The sequence below is a fragment of the Cyrtonyx montezumae genome, unplaced genomic scaffold (assembly GCF_038088225.1).
Source record: "Cyrtonyx montezumae isolate F1298 unplaced genomic scaffold, pur_monq_1.0 scaffold_12, whole genome shotgun sequence".
Classification (NCBI taxonomy): Eukaryota; Metazoa; Chordata; class Aves; order Galliformes; family Odontophoridae; genus Cyrtonyx; species Cyrtonyx montezumae.
In genome coordinates, this window is record NW_027071848.1 from 65352 (window position 1) to 92580 (window position 27229).

The window sequence follows — 27229 nt, forward strand, 5'->3', positions numbered from 1 at the left end:
TCCCTGAAGAACACGTTCTCAGATCTGTGAACTTGAGGTGAATGCTGGCTCTGAAGGGGTGGGCTTGCTCTTAGCCTGTGTTTAGCTGTGAGTTGATTAGGGGACGAAGCAGCTGCTACTGAAGCAGTTGCAGGAGTGCAGAGCTGTGTCCACACTCTTCTGCTGGCCTGACCATAGCTTTGTTGTGACTCCAGTGTTCTTTAACCTGCTGGAGGATGATCTGAGTTAAGAATGTGTTTTGCTGCTGTTTTCTATGCTTTAAGCAGGAGAGGCAGAGGATAGAGCTGTGAAGAAATGCATCTGGTTAGACCTAAGCAATTCCAGTTGGTGTCCCTAGGTAATTGCTCCAGGATGTCTCTTTGCTGTTATGCTTTCTCTTGGAGGGGTGAGTGTAACAACTTAAAACATTATCTTGAAACAAATGCACTTCAAAGCAGAGATTCTTTAACATTATCTCTTCCCGATGCAAGAAAGCCTGGAGTGTCATGGTAACTTGTTTGTTTCGAGCTTCTACAAATCAGTGACTTTTCAATCCTCTTGCTGTGTGCAGTTCAAAGGAATGGGGGTGGGGGACCCAAACCTTTCAAACTTTATAATCTAGATGGAAGATTTTGGTTTAAAAAAATGCAGTCTTAACACAGAATGGCCAGTCACACTGCAGTCAAATGATTCACTGTGTGTTACTGCACTAATTGCTGGCCTAAACAGCTATCATGTGTGGCTGCTCAGAGACAGGAGGGCCAGTCTTCTTGGGCTTCCAGCACTTAAACTTCTCCTTCAGGATAAAATTGGTAAACTTTTCTTATCAGTTCCAACGTCAGACCAAAGCTTGTGATGATCTGTGAGATAGTGATTGAAGCCCTGCAGTCCTGATCTGTGTGGACTGTTGTACACTAACTGTGCTGGTGCACGTTGGTGGTGAATGATCTGGGGGTTCTAAGGGGGAAAAAAAACCTGTGTGTGCATTAAATACATACTGAAGGGGCTGTTGTTAATTACACAAAGTGGTTTCCAGTCTGTGTTTCAAGTCAGGTCTGTGTCCTTTCTCTCTTACCTCGCTGGCTAATCAGCACATGAGTAATCTGTAGGTATAGTTGGTTTTGGGTGGACCATATCTCAGAAATAATGATAGAAAATGATCAAATAGTCCCCTGCTATGTTACTGTGATAAAGATGAATTTTGGGGGGGGGGGGAGGAGAGCAAGCACAAACACGGTGTGGCTTCTGATGTAATAGGTGAGTGCTATGTTCTATGTGGCAGCTGAGTGCTTCTTTGTCTTGGATGGAGTACCACTTTAGAAGTTGCTCAATTTGGATGTGGGTATGGGGCAGCTGGATATATTGTGCTGAATGTGGACGTGGTGGTGAGAAGGGAAAGCATGAGCTTTGGTTGCTGCACAGCCGTGAACGTTGTCAGGCTGTATTCCAGGTAACCCAGTATCTTTTGTCTTTCAGCTCAGAGACCTCTGTTGTCAGATGGTGACAGTTTCTGGGGGATGGAGCAGCAGAGTGTTCAGCCACAAAGCAGGTGTGTGAGGCAGAGCCAACACAGCAGAACTTTGCAAGGATGTTCTCTGCCCTCTGTTTCCTTCCAGACTGGGATTCATTTAGAGTTGAGTGGGTATTAATTGCTTGAGCAATCAAGCTTGAGTCTGAGAGCAGTTCAGTGCATGTAGCCATAGGACTGAGGCCTGAGCTGGGAGCTGGTTCAGTGGTGAGCCACGTGGGGCTTCCTTGCACCCCAAACTCCAGCAAAGTGCAGAGCATCCCCTTTGGTTGTACCCAGTGCTGATGTGGACTTGTCAGACTGGATGCAGGCTGCCTTCATGAGGTGCATGTTGGGGTTTCCAGCAGCTGGGTGAAACTATTGTGCGGTCAGAGTGTGTTTTCTGTCACCCCCATATTGCTCAAGCAGTTAGTTATCCCTGTCCTAACCATGTTTGAACCCAGGAGTTAAGGGATTGGAAGTCAGGAGTGAAGTGAGCTGTGTAGCAGAAGAAAAGAAACTTTTTTTGGGGGGGTAAGCTGACATCTCAATTGAAAGTCCTTCTGGATTTCAGTCGTACTTCATACTTTCAGCAGTTGAAGTGGCAGTCTGATGTCGTGAACTACCTCAGATGCACGTTGCCATATTTGCTGTGCTCAAAGTGAGCAAAGGAACGAGGGAGGAATGTGGGTGGACTGGAAGTCAAGTTTGAAACTTCTGGATGAGTTTCTTTAGAGCTGTGTGTGACTCCTGTGTGTGTGATAACGCAGCAGGAGGGAGTGATTGGAGGTGAGTTGGCGAGGGGGTTGGAGAGGGGTTTGATGTGGGAGAAGCAGGGAGCTTGCTCCGTGGGCTTACAGCCACACATCTACCAGTTTTTCAGCTGAAAGAGTGTACAGAAAACCTCTTGTTTTTGGAAGCAGCTTTATACAGCTATTGTTACATATTCCACTGAGCAATATGAGAACAAATCTGCCTCTCCAGTGTTTTACTTCCTCTTTCCTACGAAGCAAGCTGGGGGAGATATGAGTGGTGGATGGAAAGCGTTGTCTCCAAATGCCACTTTCACTTCTCTTTGGGTGTGCTCTGTCTCTGCTCCCATGTCAGTGTTTGAAGAACTCCTCCATCAAAACACTGTACAGGTGATGTGGTCGTGTATGCTCTGCTTCCCCCAGCTGCATGGAGGGGTAGGGTTTGTAGGAGACTGATGGGAAGGGAAATAGTTGGGGGTGGGGGGAATAATTGCAGTGACAGTACGTGCAGCCCAAAAGCTTGGCTGTTAATCTGGTGATCAGTTTTTGCTTTCTACATTGTACTCCTTAAGGAATGCAAGTGCATTTCCTTGTTGGAATGATCTCTAAATACCTTAGAGAGCTCATTCTGTCAGAAAGCTGTAGTAAATGGATCCTGATGCTTTATTTGGGATATATTAGGGATGGAGGGTGTTGAGGTGATGTCCTTAACTGAATGAAGGAAAGGTTGTGATGGTGACTGAAGACTCATTCCACTTCTAGGAAGGGAGACTTACCACTCTGCTCTTGGTTAGTAATGCTTGTGATCTTATTGGATGACAATGTTTCACATTATTATTAATCAGCATGTATGGTTTGCTTGTGTAATAATGGCACATACGTAAAATCAAATGGATCTTGGAGGTCAGAAGTGCCTTTGCTTTGGTTTTGTTGGCACTTTATTCCATGCAGCACTTTTCCTGGGGTCGCCCTTCTGGACGTCACCTTGTTTTCCATTGCTTGTTTGGTTTGCTGGGGTTGTTCCCACAGCTAACGTGGACTAATGCTGTGTTGCCCAAGGTGACAGTAAGAGGCTTAAGAGGCTCCTCTGAGCTGTCTGCTGCAGTGTTTGTTGTTAATGAGCTGGGGCTTGCACCTCTCTTCCACCTCTTTGTAGGATTTCCATGTTTCATCAGAGAAGCAGTTATGGGTTTGGTCTCTCATCTTGCAAGGAAGTAAATATGCCTATACAAACTCAGGCAAGTGACAGTAAGGATGGATGGGGTTTCTAGCTGCTGCTCAGGTGTTTTTGCTAAAGACCTCTTAGGCCTTTTTCAGTCTTCCTGCATTGGTGAGCACGGATCAGTTTTGGCTGTGAAAAGAAAGTTGAAGATGCAGAGGACGAGTGAAGAGCATGAATGCTCAGAGCTAACCCCAGATACTGTTTTTGTTTTTTGCTGTCGCCTTGGTTCTGAGCTCTAAGAAAGTAATGCAGATTCTCTCTATGAGATTTTGGAGTGCAAAGCTTTTTTTCCTCTTGCTGAATAGATGCTGCTTTGCCTCGTTGAGAGAGAACTTTGGTTTCTGAGATGCTCCCCAGCATGATGTCAGCTATTTAGTGAGGGAGGTTCTTTATGGCCTTGCTTGTAAGAGAGGCTGCAAAGAGAGGAGGGACCACGGGGCTTAGTTACCTTCCAAAAGTAATGTGTAGCCATTCTGTGACTAGTTAACTTAATTGGTTTTTGTTTCATACTACTGCTGCTGTTTAAATTAGTTGTAGAGGAGTGGGTTGTGCCATAGACTGACATATTTTGTTGAACGTAACACTGACTTCAGAAGATGCTATCCTTTAGTTCCCAGTTCAGATGAAGGACCCTTTCATGCTCCAAGTACAATTTTTCTCTGGCTGTCTCTCATACAAAGGCTTTGCTTATTCTTCCTCCTTTGCTTTCTCCCTACTTCAGTTACAGAAGATGCAGTGTCCTTTGGCCGATGCCTTTGATGTGCTGGCTGCCCTTGTTGAGTCTCTCAGTGCAGAAATAGGAGGAGCTGTGGCAGAGAATGAATCCCTGGAAGCCTTTATTGAGCTGTAGCATGTTCAGGTGAAAGCTTCAGAGGTGTATTTTCCAACTAAATTCATTCGAAAAGCCTTCTAGGTGTGTGTGAGTATAAAAGAAAGGAAGCACCTTCATTTAAGGAACTGTCAACTAAAGTACACTGTTTATATATATAAATAGTTATTTTCCTTCAATTGTTTCTTAAGGAATGTGAGAGAAGCATGCTGAAGTGCAGTTAGGTTCCTACAGCACATTTTTAAGCTGTTGCCAGAAGGCAGTGATTTGCTTAAAAGGGCAAATAAGTTCCTAAACTGCTGCTGTCTTGTCATTTGTCTTCAGTCAATTAAAGTAAGAAGAGGATGCCGTTGTAAGGACTGAAGTCACGTTTCTGTTTTAATAGGCTTTAGGACTTGGTATTTTCTACCCTTTTTTACACTAAACAGCCAACACCTGAGTGCTGAGAGCTGCACAAGCATTCAGAGACCCAGATTTTGCAAGCACAGTTCTGTCAAGTTGGAAAGACCTGGAATTGCTGTAGTCACATTTGTGTTGCTAACTAACCTTTGCCCCCTGCTTTAATGCTGAAATAGCTGGAGGGATTTTGCTTACATTCTTTCAGAGTCACTGTGGTCATCAAACAAGCCAGGAGACCGGGAAAGCTGAGTAAAACCAGGGCCTGTACCAGCTTGTGCAGAGCTCAGACCTGACCCTGGCCTGGAAAGGACTCATGGGATATCCAGAAAGAAGTCTGTATCTTGGTGTTAAGGTTAAAAGCTCTTGTGATCGTTCGCCCTGTTGTTGGCTGAGTGGGCTAGAATGGGTGCTGAAGTTGTAGCCCACGTTGAAATGCTGTGTGCAGTACGTGCTCTTGGAGAAAAACAGATTGCTTTTCAGGAAAGCTGGCTGCTGGGAGAACCCTGAGTGCTGAGTTGCTTTTGGCACCTGTGGGTTTTTAAAGTCACTTCTGTCCACTGAGGCTTTGCTTGTACAGGAAGGTTTCCCAGCCTCGTTATGCTGGTTTTGCTCTTGTATTTATGCTCTATGGGAAGGCAAGGACGTGCTTTTCTTTTTGTTCTTCCCCTCCCCAGCTGCTGTTCTTTGCTGAACGTGAGAGACTTTCATGAATTTGGATGATATGTGTTGTATGGGATGTCACCTCAAAATGGGCTGAGTGGAATGAAGACTTCTTCCAGTCCAGCCATGGGTATATAACATTTTAGTGGGAGTAACTGAGCTGCTTGCCTTGCTTTAGCTTGGGTGCTCCTTCACATCTCTGCAAGTTGATTTTAATGAGTCAGAGAGATGAATGCATTCAGCTGCTGCCCATATTAGTGATCTAGACTTCTAGGCCAGTGCTTGAGCTCACAGTGAGGCAGATGAGTGGCAAAGACAGAAGGTTCTCTGCCTGCATTCTCATCCAGCTTGGACATATTTACATTCTTTATGGGATCATCTGATTCCTGTAAGAGAATAATAAAGTGGTTAAGATAGAGCAGGAGTCAGAACTCTCAGTTCTTGTTTTTACTGCCCATGATGTGACCTTGAGCAAATACTTCCAAAATGCCAGGAATGCTTTAGGCTGTTACAGGTAAGCACTGTTCTCTGAATGGTTCAGGGAGAGGCAGCACCTCTACCTTTGCCTTTCACAGTGTTGTTTTTTTTTTAAATAGGAGCAGGATTTCTTCTAAGGGGAAATGAGTGGATCTCTTTCCCTGGTTTGTGCCTACTTATTTTCAAGGTAGGTGGAAATACAAAGAGTTTTCTTTCACGTAAGTCGTTGTAGAGATGTTACACATCAATTGCTTTTACACAGTTACAACTTAGACTGGCAGTTCAGTGATAACATGCCTACCACGTAGTTTCACTGCTTCATTCATCTTCTTTGGAAGTGAAATGATATCTGCATATTTGGCATATCTTTTTATTTTGAGGAAAGCAAATCCTCAGCGATCAGCTCGTGGGCACAGCTGGCCTGTTGTAAGTTATGTGACTCATAGGGTTGCCAAAGCACTTATCAGATGTATTTCTTTCTTTCTTAGCACCTGGTTTTCTAAACCAGGCTTTATGGAATGGCTGCTCTGATTGCAGAGCACCTCAGCTGTAGGTGTTACCTTCTTGTGTTGAAGAGTTTTGGTACTGTTTATAAATACATAACTAAACCTATCTCTTATGAGAAGTGACAGCTTTCTTCCTACTTCACCTGAGGAAAAAAAGGAAATGAAAGAACTCGGGCTTATTTGCAGCTGTTATATTTGGGGTGAAGTGTAATGGGTTACTTCTCTATGAGGAGTGGCTTCTGCATTGGGAAGGGGGCTGATACCTGACCACGAACTGCTTTTGCCTTTCCTTGCAGAAATGCTGGGCTGAACGTGGCCCTGCACGTGTTTGGAGCTGGTGGTTTCACTTCAGCATTCAGCCACGCTGTGCACCATGCTGAGGAACCTGTCTGGTGAAACTAACCCAGCCAAACACAGCAGCTGCAAGGCCCTCACAAAGAGTTTCGGTGCCTGGTTGAACGGTCTGTTGGATTTGCTTCTGTAGCTGTTCTCCTGGCTACGGCTTTAATTATCTTTGTCTGAGTGAGGTTAATGAGCTCTGGATGCTGCTGCTGTGGAGCTCTGAGGAAATCAGAATAACATCCACACTGAAGATGTGGCAGGCAAGTAGGTGGTTTATTTTCAGGGTCCACATCTCTTCTTGATATTATCTCATACTTAAGAGCATGAAGAAGGAAATGGTCTGTATAATTGGAAGCTTGTCCCTTCCAGGTAGGCTGACTGGGACAGAAGGGAGGAAGAGCAATGGCCAAGCTGGAGATTTAAGCACACATTCATGAACTGTGTTGTGGTCTCACAGCCTTAAGGGAAGCGTTTCCCTTCCAGTTGGTTTGGAATGAGTGAGACCTGAGGTTTTTTTACATTCCAGACTTTAATGGGTGCAAAGAAGTCACGAAACATGGAGATAAGAACTTGGCTGTGGTCCCTAAGATGCAAGTGCAGGTCACGATGCCCTAGAGCTCCTTTCAAAACCTTAGCTCATGAAATAAAAGAGGAAAAACTTGCTTGACTTTGCTTGAGGGTAAATTTGTTGTAACATACTACTTCAACCTGTCACCCAATTAGTTTGTAATCTGAAAAGGAACTGGAGAAAGTTGCCCTGCTTGTCAAATGAGCTGTTCTCTCTTTTAGTTCTCTTTAGTTTCCTTATTTTTTTATTTAAAGAATGATCTGGGGAGTGAGCTTGGTGGATGGTTGACTTGTGTACTGCTGAAGCTGAGGTTTGTCACATGAAACCTTGGCATTGTTCTTAAAGGCTGTCAGGTATTGGTGTTATCTGGTAAAACCACCCAGAACACCGCACAGCTTGAGGAGGAGATATGAAATAATGGATGATGTCCATACAGGTTTGAAATGAAGCATATTCTTTCTGTCAACATTCTCAGTACCAGTTTCTAACAGATATTGCATAGTCTTGCAATTAAGCAGCGTAAAGGATTTATTTTATTATGCACTGCCTGCACACACTAGGCAGTGGCTGTCCTGTGATGTTTCTTTGCATCCTGTCTTTCATCCTATGCTGAACCATTCTGTGTTCCCATCTCAGGCTCCTCTTACAGTCTCATAAATAAGCTTAGCAGAAAGGAGGCTGAAGCTCATCCATCCTGAGTCTGCCACATGAACAGAAATTGAATATTCCTTCTGTGTTAGTTCTCCTTCCTTTGGATGTGCATTCCTCTGGGATTGAGAATTTTAAAGCATCAGGTTGTGATTCCAAACCTGGTGATTCCCACTGGGCTGTTCGTTAAAGATCTTTCAGGACAAGCTGCATACGAGCAGTGGGCCAAAAAGGATGGGAGCTGTTGGTTGACATCTCTAGGGAAGGGAGGTGAGACAGTGTTGGTAATGTGGTACCTAAAGGTGAATGAGAGCTTGATATATGTGGGTGCTGAGTTCACTCGAGTCTGTTATGCGTGCACTGGCTTTCCAAGTTGAAATAAGAAGTGAAACCAAGCAGTAACTTAACTACTGAAAGCAGTTTTGTTTCCTTAATGGTAACTCAGGAAGGATAATTTTCCCTGTTTCTGGATGTTTTTTTTTTTTTGTTTTCCTTTTTATTTAGGAGCACTGCAACAGTTCCCAGGGTTGTTGTGACTCCAGGAAGCCTCGTTCAGCTATTGCTTTGGATTGGGTGGTGGTTGGAGCTCCTTGTCTGCTATTTTGTCTTGGATGTACAGTTATATACAGGACATGGAGAAGAATAGCTTGTTCTGTGCATCAGTGTTGCTTAATCTGAGCTCATGGGGGCTAGTTGCTGCTTGTCCAGGCAGGTTATGTTGACTTAGCTGACCTAGCTTAATGTTAACACCAGATCTCTGCCAAAAAAAGTGAAGTCTCTGATGTTTTTTGGACAGCAGGGCTTTGAAAGTCATTGAAATGCTTACATAATGATAAGGAGAGCTTCATCTCAATCTAAGCTGCTGAAAATATTGATTATTTTCTTCCTTTTTAGCGCCGGCTTCGTCATCTTCGGAATATTGCTGCACGTAACATCATCAATAAGAATGGTTTTCGCCTCTTGGACACGTACTTCACTCTCCACCTGTGTGATAACACCAAGATATACAAAGGTAATCCAGGCTTCCTGTCATCTTTTTTTCCACTGAGTACTCCTTTAGGACAGTGACTTTCTCTTCTTTCTTGCCTCGACAGCCTGCTGCCACTATTTGCATCGTTTCTGCTAACTCTTTAGTTCCCTGAACTTCATAAAAGCCTTTGGAAGGAAGTAGGCAAGGAGGCAAAGCAGATGGCAGCTTTGGTTGAGTTTCTTAAATAGGCCTGTTTTTGTTGCTCTCCTTTCTCCCAGCCAATAGCTTTGAGTTTAAGGAATCCAGGAACTTAAGATTTCCCAGGGAAGCTGAAGCTTCAGCTAGTGTAGCTGAACCTTTGCTTTTTTGAGGCTGCTGTCTGAAGGATGTTTAACTTCACCCTGCTTCTGTGGTGGTGGTTTGAATCTGGAATCACAGAACTGTACGGGTTGGAAGGGACCTCCAGAGATCGAGTCCAACCCCCCCTGCCAAAGCAGCTCCCAGCCCAGGCTGCACTGTTAGGTGTTCAGTCAGGTCTTGAGTGCCTCCAGTGAAGGAGACTCCACCACCTCTCTGGGTGTTCCTCTCTGGAATAGAATGTTCTGTCTTGCTGAAGATTTTTCCTTTGACTTTAGCAAGCTGAGGGGTTTTCTACAGAATCTGTGTTTCACCTGTCTGCTTAGAGACTTCATGCTCTTCTTTTGGCTGGGAGAGCCAAGGGCTGTGTGTCAGCTGTTGCCTATCTCCATTTAAGTCCAGGGTTCTTGACATCTGAGGTTCTCTTTCTAAGCATGTGGAACTGCTCAGCCTTGCTCTTCAGGGGACTAATCAGTTCATCCGTTCTGCACTCTTCCAGGAAGATGTAATATGACAAACTATTGGTTGCACTTTGAAGTCTGGAATTAGTTCCTGACAGACCAGACCCATTAACATTTGTATTTCAGGAGTGTAACTTTTTGTTTTTAAATATGAAGATTTGTATCGATGTTCAAGCTAATCTAAAAGTGTTTTTCACTTATCTTTTTTCCCTAGAGTTTTATAAGAGTGAAGTGATCAAGAATTCTCTGGTAAGTTTTTTTTTCATGTGAAAGAAACCCTTTTCTTTAGATGCTACCTATTTGCCACAGTAATCAAATTTCTCAGCTGTGTGCCATGACTTTGAAATACCTATTTAAACTCTTTATTCCTTTCAGGAGCATTGCATTCTCCTCCTCCTTTTCAGGTTCATTCCACAGAAGTTGGGACAGTGAGTTCAGAGCAGTAGATCTGCATGTTTGTTTTCACAGCTGTGGAACAAAGATCAGGTGGTACCTCTGCAAATGGGACTAAACCCTCCCAGGGTGGACTGCTTTGATGTGAAAACTCTTTAGTGTCCAGATTAAGATTTATAACAGATACCTATTATAAATGCTGAGAGCACCAAACTGGCCAAGTAGTGTTAACTGTATTTCTACTGGTCTCAGACACTTCTTTCATTGTCATAGAACTGTGAGTATCATATCCAAGGTCTGTTTACAGCTCAGCTCTTTGCTTTTGTTTTCCCTAGTGTTAATAACAGAAGTGGCTGCTGCTGCTAAATTTTTGCCAATTACTTATGCAAGGAACTAGTTGCTTTAAGAAACTGAAGTTTAGAAACTGCCATGTTTCCAAACTCCAGTTCAGATCTGTAAATGGATCAGAACTGAAGAGTTTATTACTACTGGGAAGGAATATGTGCCTGGGAGTAGAAGGTTGCAAGTGTTGGGCAAGGAAACCTGCTAAACTGACTTGTTAATGTCTGTACCAGCAAGGTGGGACTATATCACTTACAGCATTCTGGTTTAAATACTTTGAAACTTGCTGAATGAGGAAAAGCAGTCTACATCAGCAAGGCTGTTAATGGGCCCAAGTTTGTATTCCTTCTATAAAGTTCACTGGAGAGCTTTGTCCCTCTGCTCTTTTCAGATGCCTCTTCTTCTGACTTGTTCAATAGCAGCTTAGTGATGACTGGCCTGCTTCAGGCTGCTTAAGTGTCAGAATGGAAGGCTCAGTCTTTCATGTGAGGGTGTGTACAGGCCTTCTCCTTTTGCTTTGGAGGAGTTACCATTTTTTTAGTCCAGGATGTCAAGGAAAAGAGAGAGTTTACCAATAGTTTTCCCATTTCTGTATTTGGATGCCCTGTGTTTTAATCCAGAAGTTGATAACTGGCTGTTGCCACTAGCAGTGTTGGATTGAATTGGCCCAAGCTGTAACCAAACCATTTACAAAAGGTTCTTTAAATCCTTAGCTGGGATGTTATCAGAGTGAGCCAGTCCTTGGAGTGCTTTGTGTTTGCAAATCAGTTCTAGAGGAATAAGTGTGTGGAATTCAGCTTCATATACATTGCTTTCTTGCTGAGATGCAAGCCTGAACTCAGAATGAAGTGGAGCTCTCAGTGGCAACATTTGAGGGCTGCCATCAGCATCAGTTGAGGAGGAGGAGAATGTGAACAAACCTATAAGTAAATTATACCAACTTAGTTACTGGGGAATAGGTAAGAGTTTCAGTTCAACTTTTGCAATGAACACTACACTTTGTTTTTCAGAAGCTAAATTATAGTGTGGAAAACAGTGCTCCGTGCACTCTTGAGTTTTTGTTTTGGCTAAACTCAATAAATAAAGGCACTGAACAGTTACTTTAATAGAAGGCAGCAGAGCTCACTGAATGCTCTGCAGCATACAGTGCTTAATGTAAGGGCTGGCTTTAGAAAACAGAAAAAAGCAGGAGCAGAACCTGCTGATTTCAGCTCAAAGCCGAAATGGTTGTGGTTCATGATGAAATGTGTTAAAATCCTTGTTTGACATAGACTGCTACGTTCCAATATCGTGCTTAGAAAGTTAGGGCTGTCAGCTTCAGTTCTTATCTCCCTTTGAATGCCAACAGAATCCAACCTGGAGGAGTTTGGACTTTGGAATAATGCCTGATCGTCTCGATACGTCTGTCTCGTGTTTCGTTGTGAGGATCTGGGGTGGCAAGAAGGAGCACTTCCAGCTTCTGATTGAATGGAAGGTCAATCTGGATGGATTAAAGTACTTGGGACAGCAGGTAATGCAAAAACAGCTTTTCCTCTGGTTCTGGTTTAAAGAATTGTAACAGCTAGATGAGCAAATACAGATTATTAAGAAGCAAAACGAGCACCTTAGAAGAGCACGCTTTGAAGTTTCATTGCTTCGATTTGTGTTAGCTCAGTTCAGAGCCTTGAATCCTGAGTAGCTGTGCACTTTCAATTATCACTGCTGACTGAGCCTCCTGAGTGATGTTGCTCGTGCTTGGTGCTTCAAGTTGCAGTGCAGAAATTGATTCCCAGAAATAGCAGTGTGGTTGTACACATAGTTAATTAGCATAGCTCATAATTGAAGCTGCCATACAGACAATCATTTATTCTCTTGATAACAACACTACATCAAAAATCCTCAGTCCTAAGAGTACTGTGTCAGACCTAGAGAACTGGAGGTTGGACTGGATGATCTCAAGAAGTCCCTTCCAACCCCTACAGTTCTGTGATTAATTATTTTGTTTCTTACTGGTCATTTTAAATGGGGTTGTTTCAAAGCTTGGGAAGAAAATTTTATAGAGTATGACTGCTGTAGGTTCACGTGGCACATTGGCCTCTCAGCACCTACCAGCTGCTCATCCAGCTTCCCCTGCTCAGCAGAAGGCTGGGAATGGTCAGGAGAGCAAGAGCAAGGGAAAACTTGTGGGTGGGTTGGGATTAAGACAACTCAGTAAGTGAGAGCAAAATGAAAAATCAGGGGGAGGAGGATGGAAAACAGTGAAGGATGCACTCAGCACCTCGCACCAGCAGTCTGATGGGCAGCCAGTCCTTAAGCAGCAGCTGCCTTGGGCCGGATAAATTCTGGTTTGCATTTCTGATTCCAGGATTCATGGCTGAACGTACTCAGCGACTGTTATGAAAGCTGTGAAACAAATGCTTTTTCTGTGGTTAAATTCAGTTTGCTTTAAAGTTTCTCCTGCTTCTGAGCTTACAGGTGCTGAAAAGCTGCATTTGATCATCAAATAGAGCAACTTATGCTCAGCTGCAGTGTGAAGTAGGTTGACCTTAAAATCAACTGTTTTCTTTTCTTATAGATACATGCAAGAAACCCAAACGAGATTATTTTTGGTCTCAATGATGGTTATTACGGGGCTTCATACGAGCAGAAGGTGAGGATGGGATTTGCATGTTCAGGCCTGACGGTGCTGGTGACTGAAAACAAGCTTTGATGCTCTGTTCCTCAAGGCAGACATGTCATTCAAATTTAAAGCACCTTGCAAATGATGTGGTTGTTGAGACTAATTTTTGTCTCTTTATTTTTCTCTTTATTTCTGTTGTCCTTCCTTGCAGTTTATTCTAACTGTAAGAGCTAAAAGCTTTTGTCACCCTGCTCTGTAGATTCTGGTTTCTTTTGGTCAGTTCCTCAACCAAACTGTCTTGTGTAATACGTACCTCCTGTACCTAACTCGTCTGCAGTTCAAGCCAAACTAATTGGCACTGACTCTTCCTGTAGCTTTCAGAAGCTGTGTGTAACTAAGGAGTGTTTCTGTTCTTAGCAGTTAATCTGTAGTTTTCCAGTTAATGTTAGATATTCTAAATATGAAGCAGGCCTCACTTTGGTGGCTATATTAGCTATTATTACCTTGCACTACCTGAAACCATTAGGAAGGGATTCCTTTTGTCAGGTGTGTGACTGTTCTGTGGCATCTGCATATGATAACACTGACAACAAACAGGAAAGGTTTCTGGGTGTTTTTCTATTTTTATCTTCTTGTGCATTTGCACTGGCACGTCTGAAGCCATCTGATGTGTCCAAATGCCATTCTGCATTTGTGCCTCCTGCACGAAGGCACTGCAGTTGGCAGTGTCCTGTTGGTACACATCTTGGAGAAAATATTCTGGAGACTTCTTATCAACTCTGTTTCAAAGTGTGTTATAGATGTGCTGCTGAGCATGACTTGGTCCGTAAGATGCAAGTTGCCATCTTCTGTCTCATCAACTTGTCTGTGATTAAAAAGAGGTGGGAGTCTGGAAGCTCTTGCAGAAGAACAGTCTGAAGTAGGATAGGAACATTAAGTTCTGCCACTACTGTTTTTCTTGATTAAAGCTGGCAGCTTACTGATCAAATTGATATATCCCTGGTGATGAAACAGCAAGAACATAGTGTCCATATGAGCCAAATTAATAACTTTGAACTCAAAGCACTGGAAATTTACATCTTCACTGTGTGATGTGCTTCAGCTGTTGCTTTAGAACCTTCCAGCCCACTTTCTTGTTAAGGTAACCTTCAAAATACATCTTTGTGCTCAGTATCCTTGCTCGGTATGAAGCTCCTGTGCTGTAAATCGGGGAAGCAGGAAGCTGTAGCACTGCACTGGTAGAGAAATGTGAGGTGAATGTGGCAGTTACAGTACAGTATTTATTGCTGAAACAGAATAAGAGAACATCAGTTCTGGTGTGGGACCACTGGCACACTTGCTCCTTTATTAGTTTCATCCTCCCTTGTATTTGTGCAGAGAAACTCTTTATTGGATGTTCTTGAACTGGACCAATGTTTGAATAAGAAATACATGTGAGCTGGGGAGATTTTGAAGCTGCCAGCCTGGATTTAAAGTCTTCCAGATCCTTTAGCTCTCATCTTGAATCTTCTTTGTTTTCCTGAGGCTACGTGCTTGTGTCTGGTACTGCTTTTTGCCCAGGTTCAACAATGTAAATTCTTGGTACTGTAGTGGCCTTCCTAAAACCATCTTTCTCCTCTGTTTTCCTCCCTGCCTTTCTGGCTTTCAGATTTCTTTTAACCCTTGGGTGCTTGTTCCTACTGACCTGTAAGACTTGCCCTTTGCTCTTTTAGTGGTATCTTTTCAACAAGTGCATTTAGAGAAGTGAGGACAGCTTTTACTCAGTGACCAACTTGCTGTTGATTCCTTAAAGAAATAATACCAGAGCTAGTCAGTACGCTGTAGGTAACCTGGAGAAATTAGCAGTGCTCAGGGGTGGGAGGGGTGGAAGAGTAAGTTATATTCTTCAGGGATACTGACTTGCAGCTCTGTTTTAACCAATCAAGCAGTCAGACCTTTGAAAACCCATATCTCTCTACAACGCCCAGCCTACATCAGCACTGATAGATTTCTTATCTGCTACACCTGCCACTTTGCTTTTTTTCCCTAAGAGCAACTTGATTTCAGCAATGTTACAGAAATAAAGCCTACGTGTGTTTGTTGTAAGTACATGTTCCTGTGCCTGTGATGTGTACTGCAGCAGAGAAGCAGACATCTCCACTTCTGAAGGCCGTAATTGAGTTTGAAACCTTTCTTTTGCCCGGAGAAGTGGTGGGTGCCCCATCCCTGGGGTTTAAGGCCAGGCTGGACAGGGCTCTGAGCACCTGATGGAGCTGTGGGCATCCTGGTTCATTGCAGAGGAGTTGGACCAGGTGGCCTTTAAAGGTCCCTTCCAACACTAAGGGTTCTGTGACTGTACTGTGTTCTGCAGATAACCTCAGAGGAGAATGGTTTGTGTAGCCCCGTTTTGCTGAGCATTTCTTTTCAACGTGTTGTCATATGGGGGAAAAAGAAAACTGAAATGCTACTGGGCTGAGCTCTTTGCCACCTGAAGCCAAGCAGCTTCACTTGTTCTCTGGATAACAGTGTGCCTCACTTTGGAAAGTGGTTGTTTCTTGAAGCAAAATCAAGTTTGTGGTATAAAACACTTCCAGTTTTTCACTGAATTGATTCAGGGATTAAGCTATCTTTCTTTTGGAGTCTTTTTCTGGGGGTGTAAATGGATTTCAATGTATAGGAGCAAAAGTCTTGAGAATGGGAATGAGGAGCAGAGGTGGCTGCTGTTAGGGTGCCTTTATTGCAGTGTGATGCATAAGGCAGCACACAGATCTGATAGTTTAGGTGGAAGCTTAGGTTTGGCAGAAAGAAACACCTGCTGCATGGCCTTTGGCTCATGCAGCTTTGTTGGTGTTGACACAACTCTGCATTTCAACATCTTTTGTATGGGTGCAGCCTGTCGAGGCAGGTAAAGAATATATAAATATGGATTCTTGCAGCTTATATCAGTGTACCTGCATACACCTTTTATTTTAGCATACATTATGTACTAAAATGAATATTATCTCTTTCCTGCAGCCTTCTAAGTTTCTGGCAATGCTGCTAGGACCTGCTTACAGTTTGCTTTGTCACATGAAGAAACAGTTCAGAGAGTTCATGGTGTTTCACAGAACTTGTGTGGCTAGATCTGATAGGGGAAAGTTTGGTATCAGACCTTTCCAGGGTGAAGAATTGTTTGTTGGATAGTATTCTGGCTCTGTTGGTCTCTATAAGAATGACATGGGGTTATTGTAACCTCCAGAAACCAGCCTGTATCTTTGAAAACAGGTACAAATGTTCACGACCTATCACTTCATAGGTAAGTGTAGCTGTAGCCCAGGCTTGAACTGCTGCTGTTGCCTTCTTAAGTAACTTCTGCCAACAGTATGTAAACGTTGTGCATTTAAAATACATTAAATTCAGGGTTATCTGTTGTGTTATTAAAGTCTAGATGGAAGCATTTCTGATTTCTAACTTAATGTTCTTTCTTTGCCTTAAGGATCACTCAGGTACCCTGAAGAACAGTCTTCTCCAGGTGGATCAGAACTGTGTTCGTAACTCCTACGATGTCTTCTCTCTGCTTAGGTAAGGGTTTTGAAAATTCTCTATCTAACCATTTTAACTTTTTCAGTGCATGTGGAAAAAGCCTTTCCAAATGTTAAACATACTTGAATGTATGGGGGAGTCACTTGGGCAGTGTGGATGTGCTTACTGCTGGTGGCAAGGAGATGGGCCTTGATGCATCTGTCCTTCTTGCTCTCTTTGCTGCTCACGGGGGACATTTGAGCACGCTGGTGTCAAACCACCTGCAGAGTTTGCCTGTGGGATTACCTTGCAAGTATTGAAATCATGACCCTTCTTTGGTAGGGAGCTTGTATGGAAAGCCCTTTGTTTTCCTCAACAATATGAGAACTGTTTTAAATAATGAAGTAGAAGCACCTTGCTGTAGTTGGAACAAAACAGCTGTGCAACTGTTTTTTTCTATTGAACTACTGAACTGAACTTGTGTTTTGCATGATCCTCCCATGTAATCCAGAAGGTAGCTGCTTAGGGTGCAATTATTTCAGTGTTTAGTTATAGAGCCAGTGCTATATCTGCCTGCATTTGATTGGTGACTTAACTGCCTCTGTGGTTGTGGAAAATATGAACTATGGGTGTGAATGTTTACAAAAATGGCCTTTTTCAGATCTTTTTTCTTACAGATTTAGTAAGAATATTAGCTGTGGGGAAATTAAACTTCTGTTGGATTTGAGCTGCATTTAAAAGGCATCTCACAGGACAGTTTGTGAACTTCAGTTCTGCAGCAATAACAGCAGGCAAATGAGATCCTTTAGAAGTAAATGTTTAATGTGTTGTCAGAAGTTATGGGAAAAACACTTGGTTTTTATGTTGTAGAAGCTGTGTCATTTGGTTCTGTTAGCAGTAGGTGTCACTGTTGTCTGCGGGAAGTGGTAGCCTTAATTCTGAAGGGAAGGAAGTGGCAGGAAAAAGTTAACTGGGTTACTTGTTCAGAAGTCATTATTTTATAAGCCCTGTTAAAATTTGTGTGCTGTTTCTTGGTTCTCTGAAACACTGAAACTAAATACTACCCCCTAAACTTTTCTCTTGTTTTTTTTTTTTTTTGGTGGAAAACAGCCAGAGGGTACATTAGGAAGTTCTGGTTGCATTCAGGCACAGTCCATGGGAAGAAAACTCTTATACTATCTAACATGAAACCTTTGTTAAACAGAAGAAAATGTGTGCTGGTCATGCATCTTTCCTTCCTTGTGATTCACAATCCAGAAGAAGAGCCAGCTGGTCATGGACGTGATGGGCAGCAGCCCTGCTGCTGATTTGTATCTGCATGCTTCATCAAGGAGTACATACTGCATTGCCTTACTGCAGAAGAAGTTGAAATTCATAATTGGTGGCTGCACATGGGTGCTGTTCTAACCTGCTTCCCTCCTAGGTGGGAATGTTCTCCGGGAACTGAGGTGACGTTGTCTGTGTAGTCCTGAATCCTTCCTCTTCCTTGTGCATTAAGTCAGGTTTCCTTACAGGTATGCTTTCTCTACTGCTGCTTACCCCTGACACCTCGCCCAAAAGACTGATGACAGCATTTATTCCTTTCTAGTAACTTCTAGTCCCTGACAGCTGTGCTTTTTCTCCTACCAGGCAGTCTGGTTTGCCACCTCCTCCAGGAGTCCAGGCTCGAGTAACCAGCCTGTGTACTCTTTCCAAAGATGGTTTTTTGTGAGAGCATGTTCCTCTTAGAACCAGAAGAGAGGTGCAGGCATAAGTGATTCATCTGACAGGACGTGTACTGTGAGAGGAAATGAATTGCTGCTTGCCTGCTTCTGTCCGTTGGCTATAAAGAGAATAGGGAAGTGTGCTGTAAAGGTTTGCATCTTGTCACGTAAATCCCACATTTTTTTTAGCCAGATTATGAAGCTGGAGAACAGATTGTAATGACTTTTGTTTTAGTTTCTCAAAGAAGGGAGCAGGTCATGCTGTCTGTGGCAGAGTTGTTCTGCTGCTACTTTACCACCAAGTGTAGCACAGCCACGGTGCTCAGCTGTGCAGCATGAAGACTGAGACCACGTTTTACTTCAGTCCTTCCTCTACAAAACCTCAGGATGAGCAGAACTTCTGTGGTTGGTCTCTGTCAGCTGTCAAAACTGTTCTTTTTTTTAATTTTTGGTGGTGGGGGGGAAGAAATAGTTATTTCATAGTTTTCAGCTGAAATGAATAGCTGAAACTTATGAAGCTAGTGAATAGGCCTTAATGAAAAACACGTGCTTGGCTCCAATTATGTTGATTAAAAAAGAAAACAATTAGAAATGCTGGAGTGTGTGAACAGTAGAAAAACTGGAGTGTTAGATTAAATGGATGCCTGTGTGCTGCGATGCTTAATTGCATGGATTTACAAGTTAATGAAGCAGGAGGAAACGTTTAAATGCTCAGACAGCTTAGCTTTACACAAGGAAGTGCTCAGCACCTCTGGAGCTCGTGAGCCTTCACATTTTGGTGCAGGGACAAGATCCTCAGGCAGCCATGGTGCAGCTGATAAGCTGTTCACACCTCATGGAGGTGGCAGATGGTCTCACAGCCATTTGTTTTAGGAAGACTTACCAACAGAAATGAACTGTCCCAAATGGAAGGCTGAAATGTTGAAGGTTTTCTTCTTTTTCCTCTCGGCCATGTTGTCATATTTCTTAAACAGAGGTCACTTAAGGCTTTTTAAATATGCTTTAGCTGGTAGTAAGAGACTATGGTAATGTGGTTTGGCTTTCACATAACGCTTAGGATGGGCCACCTCCATCTGAGATCACACTGTGGACTTGTCTCTAATTGAGCTCTTGACATGTTTGCAGTACAAAAGGGAATAGATTTAGATTTACTATTCACTCAGCTTTTTTTTCTTTTCTTTAAACTTTGGAGAATAGACCTTTCCATATGAAGTGGTATTGGGAAGATGGGATATGCTGACAATTGCTGTGGAAGGGACTTAGCCCTGTGTGTTAATCTTCAGTTCCTAAATACAAAAAAGTAGTGCCTTGTATCTTACAATTGTTTTTGCACACTATTTTACTTAAAGCACTTGTGCTTCTGATAGCATTTGGGCCTCTAAATATGTGATTGCATGAAATCCTCTTGAGTTATGTATGATACCTGTGCAACCTGGTCTAGGGAGCCTGCTTTGGCAGAGGGGTTGGACTCAATGATCTTTGGAGGTCCCTTCCAACCCCTACAATTCTGTGATTCTGTAATGCACAAATAGTAGTGTCAGAACTTCCTTAATTGCTATGAAAAAGAAAATAAGCTGATGTTAGTACATATCAGTCTTGGAGATGTGAGTAAAAGGGAAGCTCTGGATAACTCCTATAATATCATCTAACCTAGCTGATGTTGTTTTAAATAAAACTACTAGGTGTTAAAGGGCTTCTGAGGGCTTCTGCTGTGCCTGTGACATGAGCTGACCTAGCAGATTAAATCTGGAGAGCTAGAACAACTGCAGAGAGAATGTAAGCTTTCACTAAACAAAACAGCTTCTCCCACTTCGGCTGATAAGAGAATAAATTTGGGTCCCAAGCAAGACAACTTGGTTTTCCAAAGCAGGCCATGACACCACCTGTACAGCTCTGCTGTTCTTCATGTTGCAATGACTGCTACTCAGGTTCACTGAGCTTAAAGGACCAGAGGTAGGCAGTGACCAGACACTGCTTGGAGGGGGGCCAAAGCTCAGCCTCTCAACTGTTACTGTCTAGGCCAAAGGTAAGGAAACATGTATGAACCACTTTTCTTCTCAGACTGAATCAAATGAGCAGCTGTGCAGTATTGAACCTGGTCATGTTGATAGTTCATATTTCTACTTGTCATGTGTTACAGGGTGTCTTCAGTATTCTCCATCTTATTTTTCATAAAATGTTGTGGGTCTGGGGTGTGCTTAAAGTGGCAGGGTTTGGTTCGAATTTGCTGTTGGTAATATAACTTGAAGAATTCACAAATTATGAATTTACCTACGTTTGTGTTCTTATGTGTTAATCAGCACTTTGAAATTTGGAGACTGGAGTGAAATCAACCCTCTTAAGAGACCAAAATACAGGGATGCTGTATTAAATCAGTTTAGCTCTTACCTTGCTTAGAAAAGAAGCTTTTTAACCAATGGATCAATTCCTTCTGCCTTTAGCAGCAGTTACAACTAGCAGAATCCTTCCAGGAGTTAATCCCTGAAATGAGGAACCAAGAGATGGTGCGTGCAGTGAGCTGAAGCAGTTCAGTGTTGAGAAACTCATAAGCAGCTGAGAGCAGTTTCTCTGGAGCTGCAGTTCCCATGGAATTACATGAGCCAAATGGGGCACCTGTTCCTTTATGATACTGGTAGGTGTGTGGTAAGAAGAGATGTGAGGGTGTAGGGAAGATTTTTGTCTTTTAAAATATGCCTTGAGAATTGTCTTCTGCTTTTAGCTTCCCCCCCCTTCTCAGAGAAGGATCCCAAGTCGTAGCTGTGACCAGAGCCTTCTTAAATGTTTTTCTGCAATGGCCAGTCTTGATGTTTTCTAACTGGGGAAGATTTCCACCTGGAAGACTTGGCTCTCTGTACTGTGTAGGCAGCCAAGATGAGGCAGGCATCCCCATGGCTTTGGACATGAGCACCCAGGTGGCCTAAAGCCAGCATAAATAAATATGAACTGTAATCAGACCTCTGGAGTGCACTGTAATGATCAGTGCTGAAATGGATGAGCCGAGCCTATCAAGTGTGATCTTCTCTTGGCTTAAAACTGATGTGGGTTGGAGTTGTGGGGCAGCATCTTCCTGGGATGCGAAGCAGCGATGGAGGTGGAAATGGAGATCTGTGCTTTTTGAGAGGCTTGTTAGGGATTTCCATCTGTAGCATCACAGTTTGAGGCAAATCAGTTCCCAGGCATTTTCCTAAGCTATCTAGACACTGTGACTAATCTTTCATCAGGAAAGTCAGTTTTCAAGCCTGACTTTTGCCAGAATCTGTGGAAGAGAGCAGCGTGGTTCATAGCAAGTTGAAACAGTCCACGAAGCCCAAGAGAATTCTTCTGAACCTAAATGGAGGATTGGTAGTCTTCTCTGCTATTAGCCTTATCTTCAGCTTTCCCTGCACACCACGTGGCATAAAGCATCCCTACAGAGGGAGGCTTTCAGTGTGGCTGTGGTAGGGATGTTGATCAAACTCATTTTTTAGTGCTGTTTAGGAGAGAGAGATTACATAGAGCTGTGCAGAAATCTCTCTTCCGCTGCTTCTTGTGATGACATTTGAAAGATCATATCAACGTAGCAAGATTGAGTTAGATTAGAAGTCATAACTTAGCCTCTTAGCTTTATTAGTCAGTGAAAAGCAGGGCATACCAGTTCCTAAATGATTTTCTAATGGATGGGTGAAAGCCTGTAAAGAAAGAGGATTTTGTGAACAGTTGTGCTGGGACTCTTCCTTATTTTGGTATGGCTATAAGGAAGATAGATTGTTAGCAGGAAATCAGCCTCAGTGAGCACGTACATCAAAAATAACCATGTCAGGGAGGGTCTGTACTACACTGTGACTGAGAACAAATGCAGTGGGTGAAAGATCTCTCAGTGGGAGTATGCTCTGAGAGCACTGTACCTGTATGGAGAAACTGCAGGTTACTTCTGTGCGATTTCAGACCTTCCCTCTGCACTTTGTCTCATGGTACATCTTCCCTCTACTTCAGCTATAGTATACTACTTCTTGGCAACAGACTTTGACTGGATGGCTTCCAGGAAAAAAAACAACCCAGCAACGTGCAGCTTGAAGAATTGGATGGTCAGTATTCAGGTGACTTCTCCCTGCAGTGGACAAGGCCTGTGCTAAGCTGTTGCAAACACAGTGTTGGTCTTGTGGATGGCAACTGGAAGAACATAATGAGCTGGACGACAGCTCTTTCTCTATTTGAGCAGAGCCCGTCATCTATTATTCCTAAATGTGTGCATTTTCCTTTTCAGTTGTGCAGTGAACTCGAGTCATAGGGTTGCTCTCTGCCTCAGAGTGAGAACTGGGACTTTTATTAAGGTTGGTTGGCAAGTTACATATCAGCAAAAGGCAGCAGGATTTTACCAGTGTCACTGTCCTTCTGGTAGGAGTCATCTTTACCTATTTGCACTCTTAGAAAATGTGTTTGCATGCAGTTTACCATTCTGCTCTGTGCAGCGTGTTGAATATAGTCTGGCTTGTTGCCCTGGCCACAGTGGTTTTGTGAACAGAAATCAATAGGCATGAGTATAAAGGAAAAATAATCTTTATTTGCTGCAAATCCATTTATTCTTTGAACAATAAAAACCTAAATCCATCCCAGTGCTGGAATCAGATCTGTGAATGAGAATAAGCCTGCAGGCCTCTCAGGTTTTGTGGCTGCATTACTGGAGGAAGTGGTTCATGCTCTGCTTCAACGCTTTCTCCTTTTCTGCCCACAGCCCAAGTGTAGTGGAGGTGATCTCTCTCCAATTGCAAAATAGCTCAAAGCATCCTCTGTTGCAGCATCCACGTGGCCTTGAGTATTCAGAAACTTGAGTCCTACCTACCTAAGTCAACTTGAAACCGTTTGAGAGGATGATGGAAAGTACTTGCTCTTTGAGAGCATCTTATGTGAGTTCTTACGGTGCTGCATTGTAGAGGTTTAATGCCATGAATGAGTGAGCCAGACCTGCATTTTATTCCCTACTGCCTTCCCTTGTCCTCCATCTGCTTTTGACAAACTGTAGGAGTAAGTTCCCAAGGAAAGTGGGGAAGGGAGTGTATGATTATAAATTAGATTTTTTTTCTTGTGGGAAAGTAAATGTAGACAGTGACGGTTTAAGGGGCTATGTAAGAGATAAGCTATAGCTGGCTGGCACTGCCTGTAATCTAATCTTGGGTCTGATTTAAACAAGTATGTGCTCCATTTCTTTATTTATTAGGAAAGCCTTGGCTTTGTTTAGGAATAAGTTAGAGTATTTTACTGCAAGTCTTGCTTCTACATCTTGCTGATGGCCAGAAGCAGTCTGTTGTGTTTTCTCAATCCCAGGTAGTCATTCTCAGTTTAAGCTGAGGCTGCATGTTGTTCTGGCAAATAAGACTCCAGGCTATTGTTTCTCTTGAGAAGTAGTGTAGTATGTGACTGCTGTCATTAATTGATGTATTTATGGCTTCAAGTTCCATACATGAAAAATCCAGATGTCTGATAGAAGCAAACAGATATTTGGAGTGTACAGTAGAGCTACAACACTGTGTATTGAATGTTGAGCAAAGCTGAGATTTTTCATTAACGTAAACATAAACATACGTTAGCTTCATAGGCACAACTGTCAGTAGAGTCCAGCTTTTTATTTCTTTTTCTGCCAGGAATGGAGTTGCTATGTAAAGCAGTAAATCAGCAGAACAATTAGTGACCGAGAGAATATCTCACTTGGAGGGTACAGCAGAGTGAAGGGAAAGTCCAAAACTTGGCACTTTTTTTTTCCCAAGTTAGTACCCAGGTTGAGTTAATTGCCAGAACAGCAAATCCAGCCTTAAAGATGCTCAAAGATGTGAAATGACTCAGCTTTTTATTGACAGAACACTGCATGCTAGGATTGCTGTGGGTCTTAAAGCCACGAGCTATCTTCTGGAGGGAAGAGGAGATGCTTGAAAGGCAGTGAAGAAACACTCGTGTGTCTCTGGACACAACATCTCTGTCCCTCAAGATGCTCAAGGTCAGGCTGATGGGGCTCTGAGCACCTGCTGGAGCTGTGGCTGTCCCTGTCCAGTGCAGGGGCTGGGACCAGATGGCCTGTAAGGGTGCTTTCCAACTCAAAACCATTCTATGAGTGCCCCGATTAGCCCAGATTTCATCAACTCATTGATGAAACTGACCAGCAGGCAACAAGGACAGACGTTGAATGTTTGCCTTCAGGTTCTTTCTAGCTCAGTTAGGGATGCAGTCTTTGTTGCCTTTAGGTTACAGTACGTGACTGTTTTTGTATCTATTCCTCTTCCCTTTAATCCAGAGGGAGAGAGTGAGTACTTTCTTTCATCTTAATCTTCTGCAGAGTCCCAGAAAGCTCGTGATACGAGAATGGAAGTGGAACAACAGCTTCATAGATTTCTGCTTCCAAACCTCATTGGGGTGGCCTCCCCAGGGAGGAATTTTAATGTCTGCTTTCATCTCAGTGCTTTCCCAGGCAGCAGCGTGCGACTCACCTGATCTTGGGCAGTTGCACAGCAGCTCTCAGGGCCCCAAGCAAAGCAGTAAATCCATCAGAGTTATGTTCCTATGACTGCTGCTGGCTGACCATGGCTGCGAGGTGCTGCAGGAACGCCGGGATGACGACGCTGTTGGCTGAGAGCTCTCTTTAAGACTTTTGGGTTTCTGCTGTAACTCTCTTGGCTTCGCCGACCATCGAAGGGAATTTGGTGGCAGGCCAACAGCCTCTCAGAGCTCGGAATTAGCTCTTAAAGTGCTGTGTAAGTGCTAATTTTAATAATAAATAATAATAAAAATCACTTAAATGATCTAGGAAGAATCCTACGTTGGCTGATATCGCATAGATTATTGCCATCACTTGGCTTGTAGTCCTCAATTACTAAACCCATTTGGATTGCACTCAAGGCACACACTGTGCTAACTTTAGGCTCTAGCTTTGGCCATGTGTACAGACAAGAAATGGAAACAATATGTGGTCTATTAGCATTGAAATTCATCTCCATTAATTACATCTAAATCTTAATCCAGATTTATGGCCTGCCCTTGGTGATCTCTGTGCGTTGGTGCAGGCATCGTTGACACCACTGAAGTGTGTTGTGCACGTGGAAACGATGGGTGGAATCTCCATGGTGGTGTTCTTAGTTTGTATTCCTGCAGTTGGATGGCCACAGGTTTCCATGTGGGTGCAGCAGGGGCTCTTTTAACTGGGGAGATGGGAGTTCTGCCTGTTGCTGCCTTTGTGAGATGAAGTCCTTATGAAATTTAATCTCAGAGGACCCAACTGCAGTTGTGACTGTGACCTTACTGTTACCATTCTGAAACTCTCAGGGCAACTGGAGTGAGAATGAAGGCTTGCTGATAGTGGCTTGCTTGACTCAGTGGAAGTGGCAGCATTTAGGGTTGAACTATGGGAACTCTTAATCTTGCAAGAAAAGACAAGATGATCTTTGGCTTCAAACCAAATCCATTTCACATTAAAACCAGATGATCGCTGAACTGTTTTGAGCAGCAGTCTCTAGGCTGAGAATGTTCTTGCAGACAGAGATTCAGCAAATGGAAGTATCCCACGGTATGTACTGGTCTGAGAGTCAGTCTTGATGCCTGTTTGCTCATGCTTGGATGTGGGTAGGACTCAAGGCTGTTACAAAACTTGCAGGTTGTTCAGCTGAGCATTAATGTGGTAAACACACCTCTAATGATCTATTAGCTTCCTAAGTGCTCCTTTGATGGGTGAACCACTCCCCAGCTGTGGGATGTTGCTATGTGAGTGCTGTGGCAGCAGGGCTGTGTGGCATTGAGCTTCTAACAGTGTTCTTCCTGTTAAAATCAGATGAAGGAGAGAGAAAGGGAAGGGTGTGTTTCACTCTTATTCCTTTTTTCATCTATGTCTTAGCCCTGGGTAAGAATTTCCAATGTCAGGAAGGGGTGGGCTGGAAACTATCAGGTAGGAAACAGACCCTGCTGTGTGAAGCCCAGGTGTGCTGGGGGAGGTGGGAAGGCAGTTCACAGTAGGAAATGTGTGTTTGTGAGAGGCCTTATGTCTCCAGCAGGGATGTGAGATCAAACCCATGGGTGATCTGCTGCTGTAGGCTTCAGCTCCTGAGCGCTGGTTTGCTGAGCTTACTGGTTTGGGTGTTGTCCTCACACTGGTTAAACTAATTCCTAATGTGTGATGTTAAGTGAATTTGGGATGCTAAAGGAAGGTGGTGTGAGAAGCAGTGCTTAGTGATAACTCATGGTGGAAGCTCGTAGCCTGGTGATCTTGGTCTCAGCGCATGCAGGCCATTGGAAGCTGTTAGCCTGAAGCTTTAAATAGCTGCACCTAAATTGCTCCTAAATCTGGAAGGTGTTAGGAAGGAGCTGAGCAGCCTGTTCTGTGTGCTGTCATGCTTTGGTCCTTGGCTCGCAGCAAACGTGTAGTGCTCCTTTAATAAAATTCAGTGTTCCTGTAAAGAGACAGAGGTCTTCAATTTTGACTGAGCAGAGGTGGTCATTAAAGCATGTATTGGAATAGCCTGGCAAAGATTAATGCTTTGGGTAGCTGCCCACTGTTCTGAACACACCTCAGGTAAGTGCTGACTCCAGCAGCATGAATAATATCCTAACAAAAGGAGAAGTCAACTGTAGAGTCCTGATTGGAAAAAGTGCACCTGGGCTTGCATAACACATTCTGTCTTCAGACCAGTTCTCATTTCCTCCAAGAAGTATGTTAATTTCTGCTCTGTGCTCATTAGTTTTAAGGTGCTAATGACTCGTAGGTCTGTCGTCTGATGACAGCAGATCTGGAGATCCCAAAGAGTGGTTTGTGCTCGTGCCCTGGGTACAACTGTGTAATCTAAAGGATGCTCACACTGCTTTAAAGTTGGCAGCTAACAATGCTCATGGTAACTGCCCTGTGTGCGTTCCTATCTTCACTTTATTAACTGTATAGCTTAGTAACTGTTACGTGAGAACCCTATGGATTGCTCTTTGACCTACAGCTTTGCATTATCTGCATCTACTGAATCTGTGACTTGGTTGCACTGATTTGCTTTGAGTACTTGTATATACAGTGTGGAAGTTACTCCTCTTTCGAT

At 43.3% G+C, this 27229-nt stretch overlaps 1 protein-coding gene across 4 annotated transcripts in view; it reads left to right on the forward strand.

The window, feature by feature from the left end:
* Positions 1-27229, forward strand: part of UVRAG (UV radiation resistance associated) — a 79936-nt gene that overhangs the window by 3508 nt on the left and 49199 nt on the right. For all 4 annotated transcript variants that reach the window (XM_065729902.1, XM_065729899.1, XM_065729900.1 and 1 more), the window contains exons 2-6: positions 8784-8901; positions 9892-9926; positions 11761-11922; positions 12967-13041; positions 16466-16551. In XM_065729902.1, the coding sequence (XP_065585974.1) occupies positions 8784-8901; positions 9892-9926; positions 11761-11922; positions 12967-13041; positions 16466-16551 (476 nt within the window). The remainder of the gene's footprint in view (positions 1-8783; positions 8902-9891; positions 9927-11760; positions 11923-12966; positions 13042-16465; positions 16552-27229) is intronic.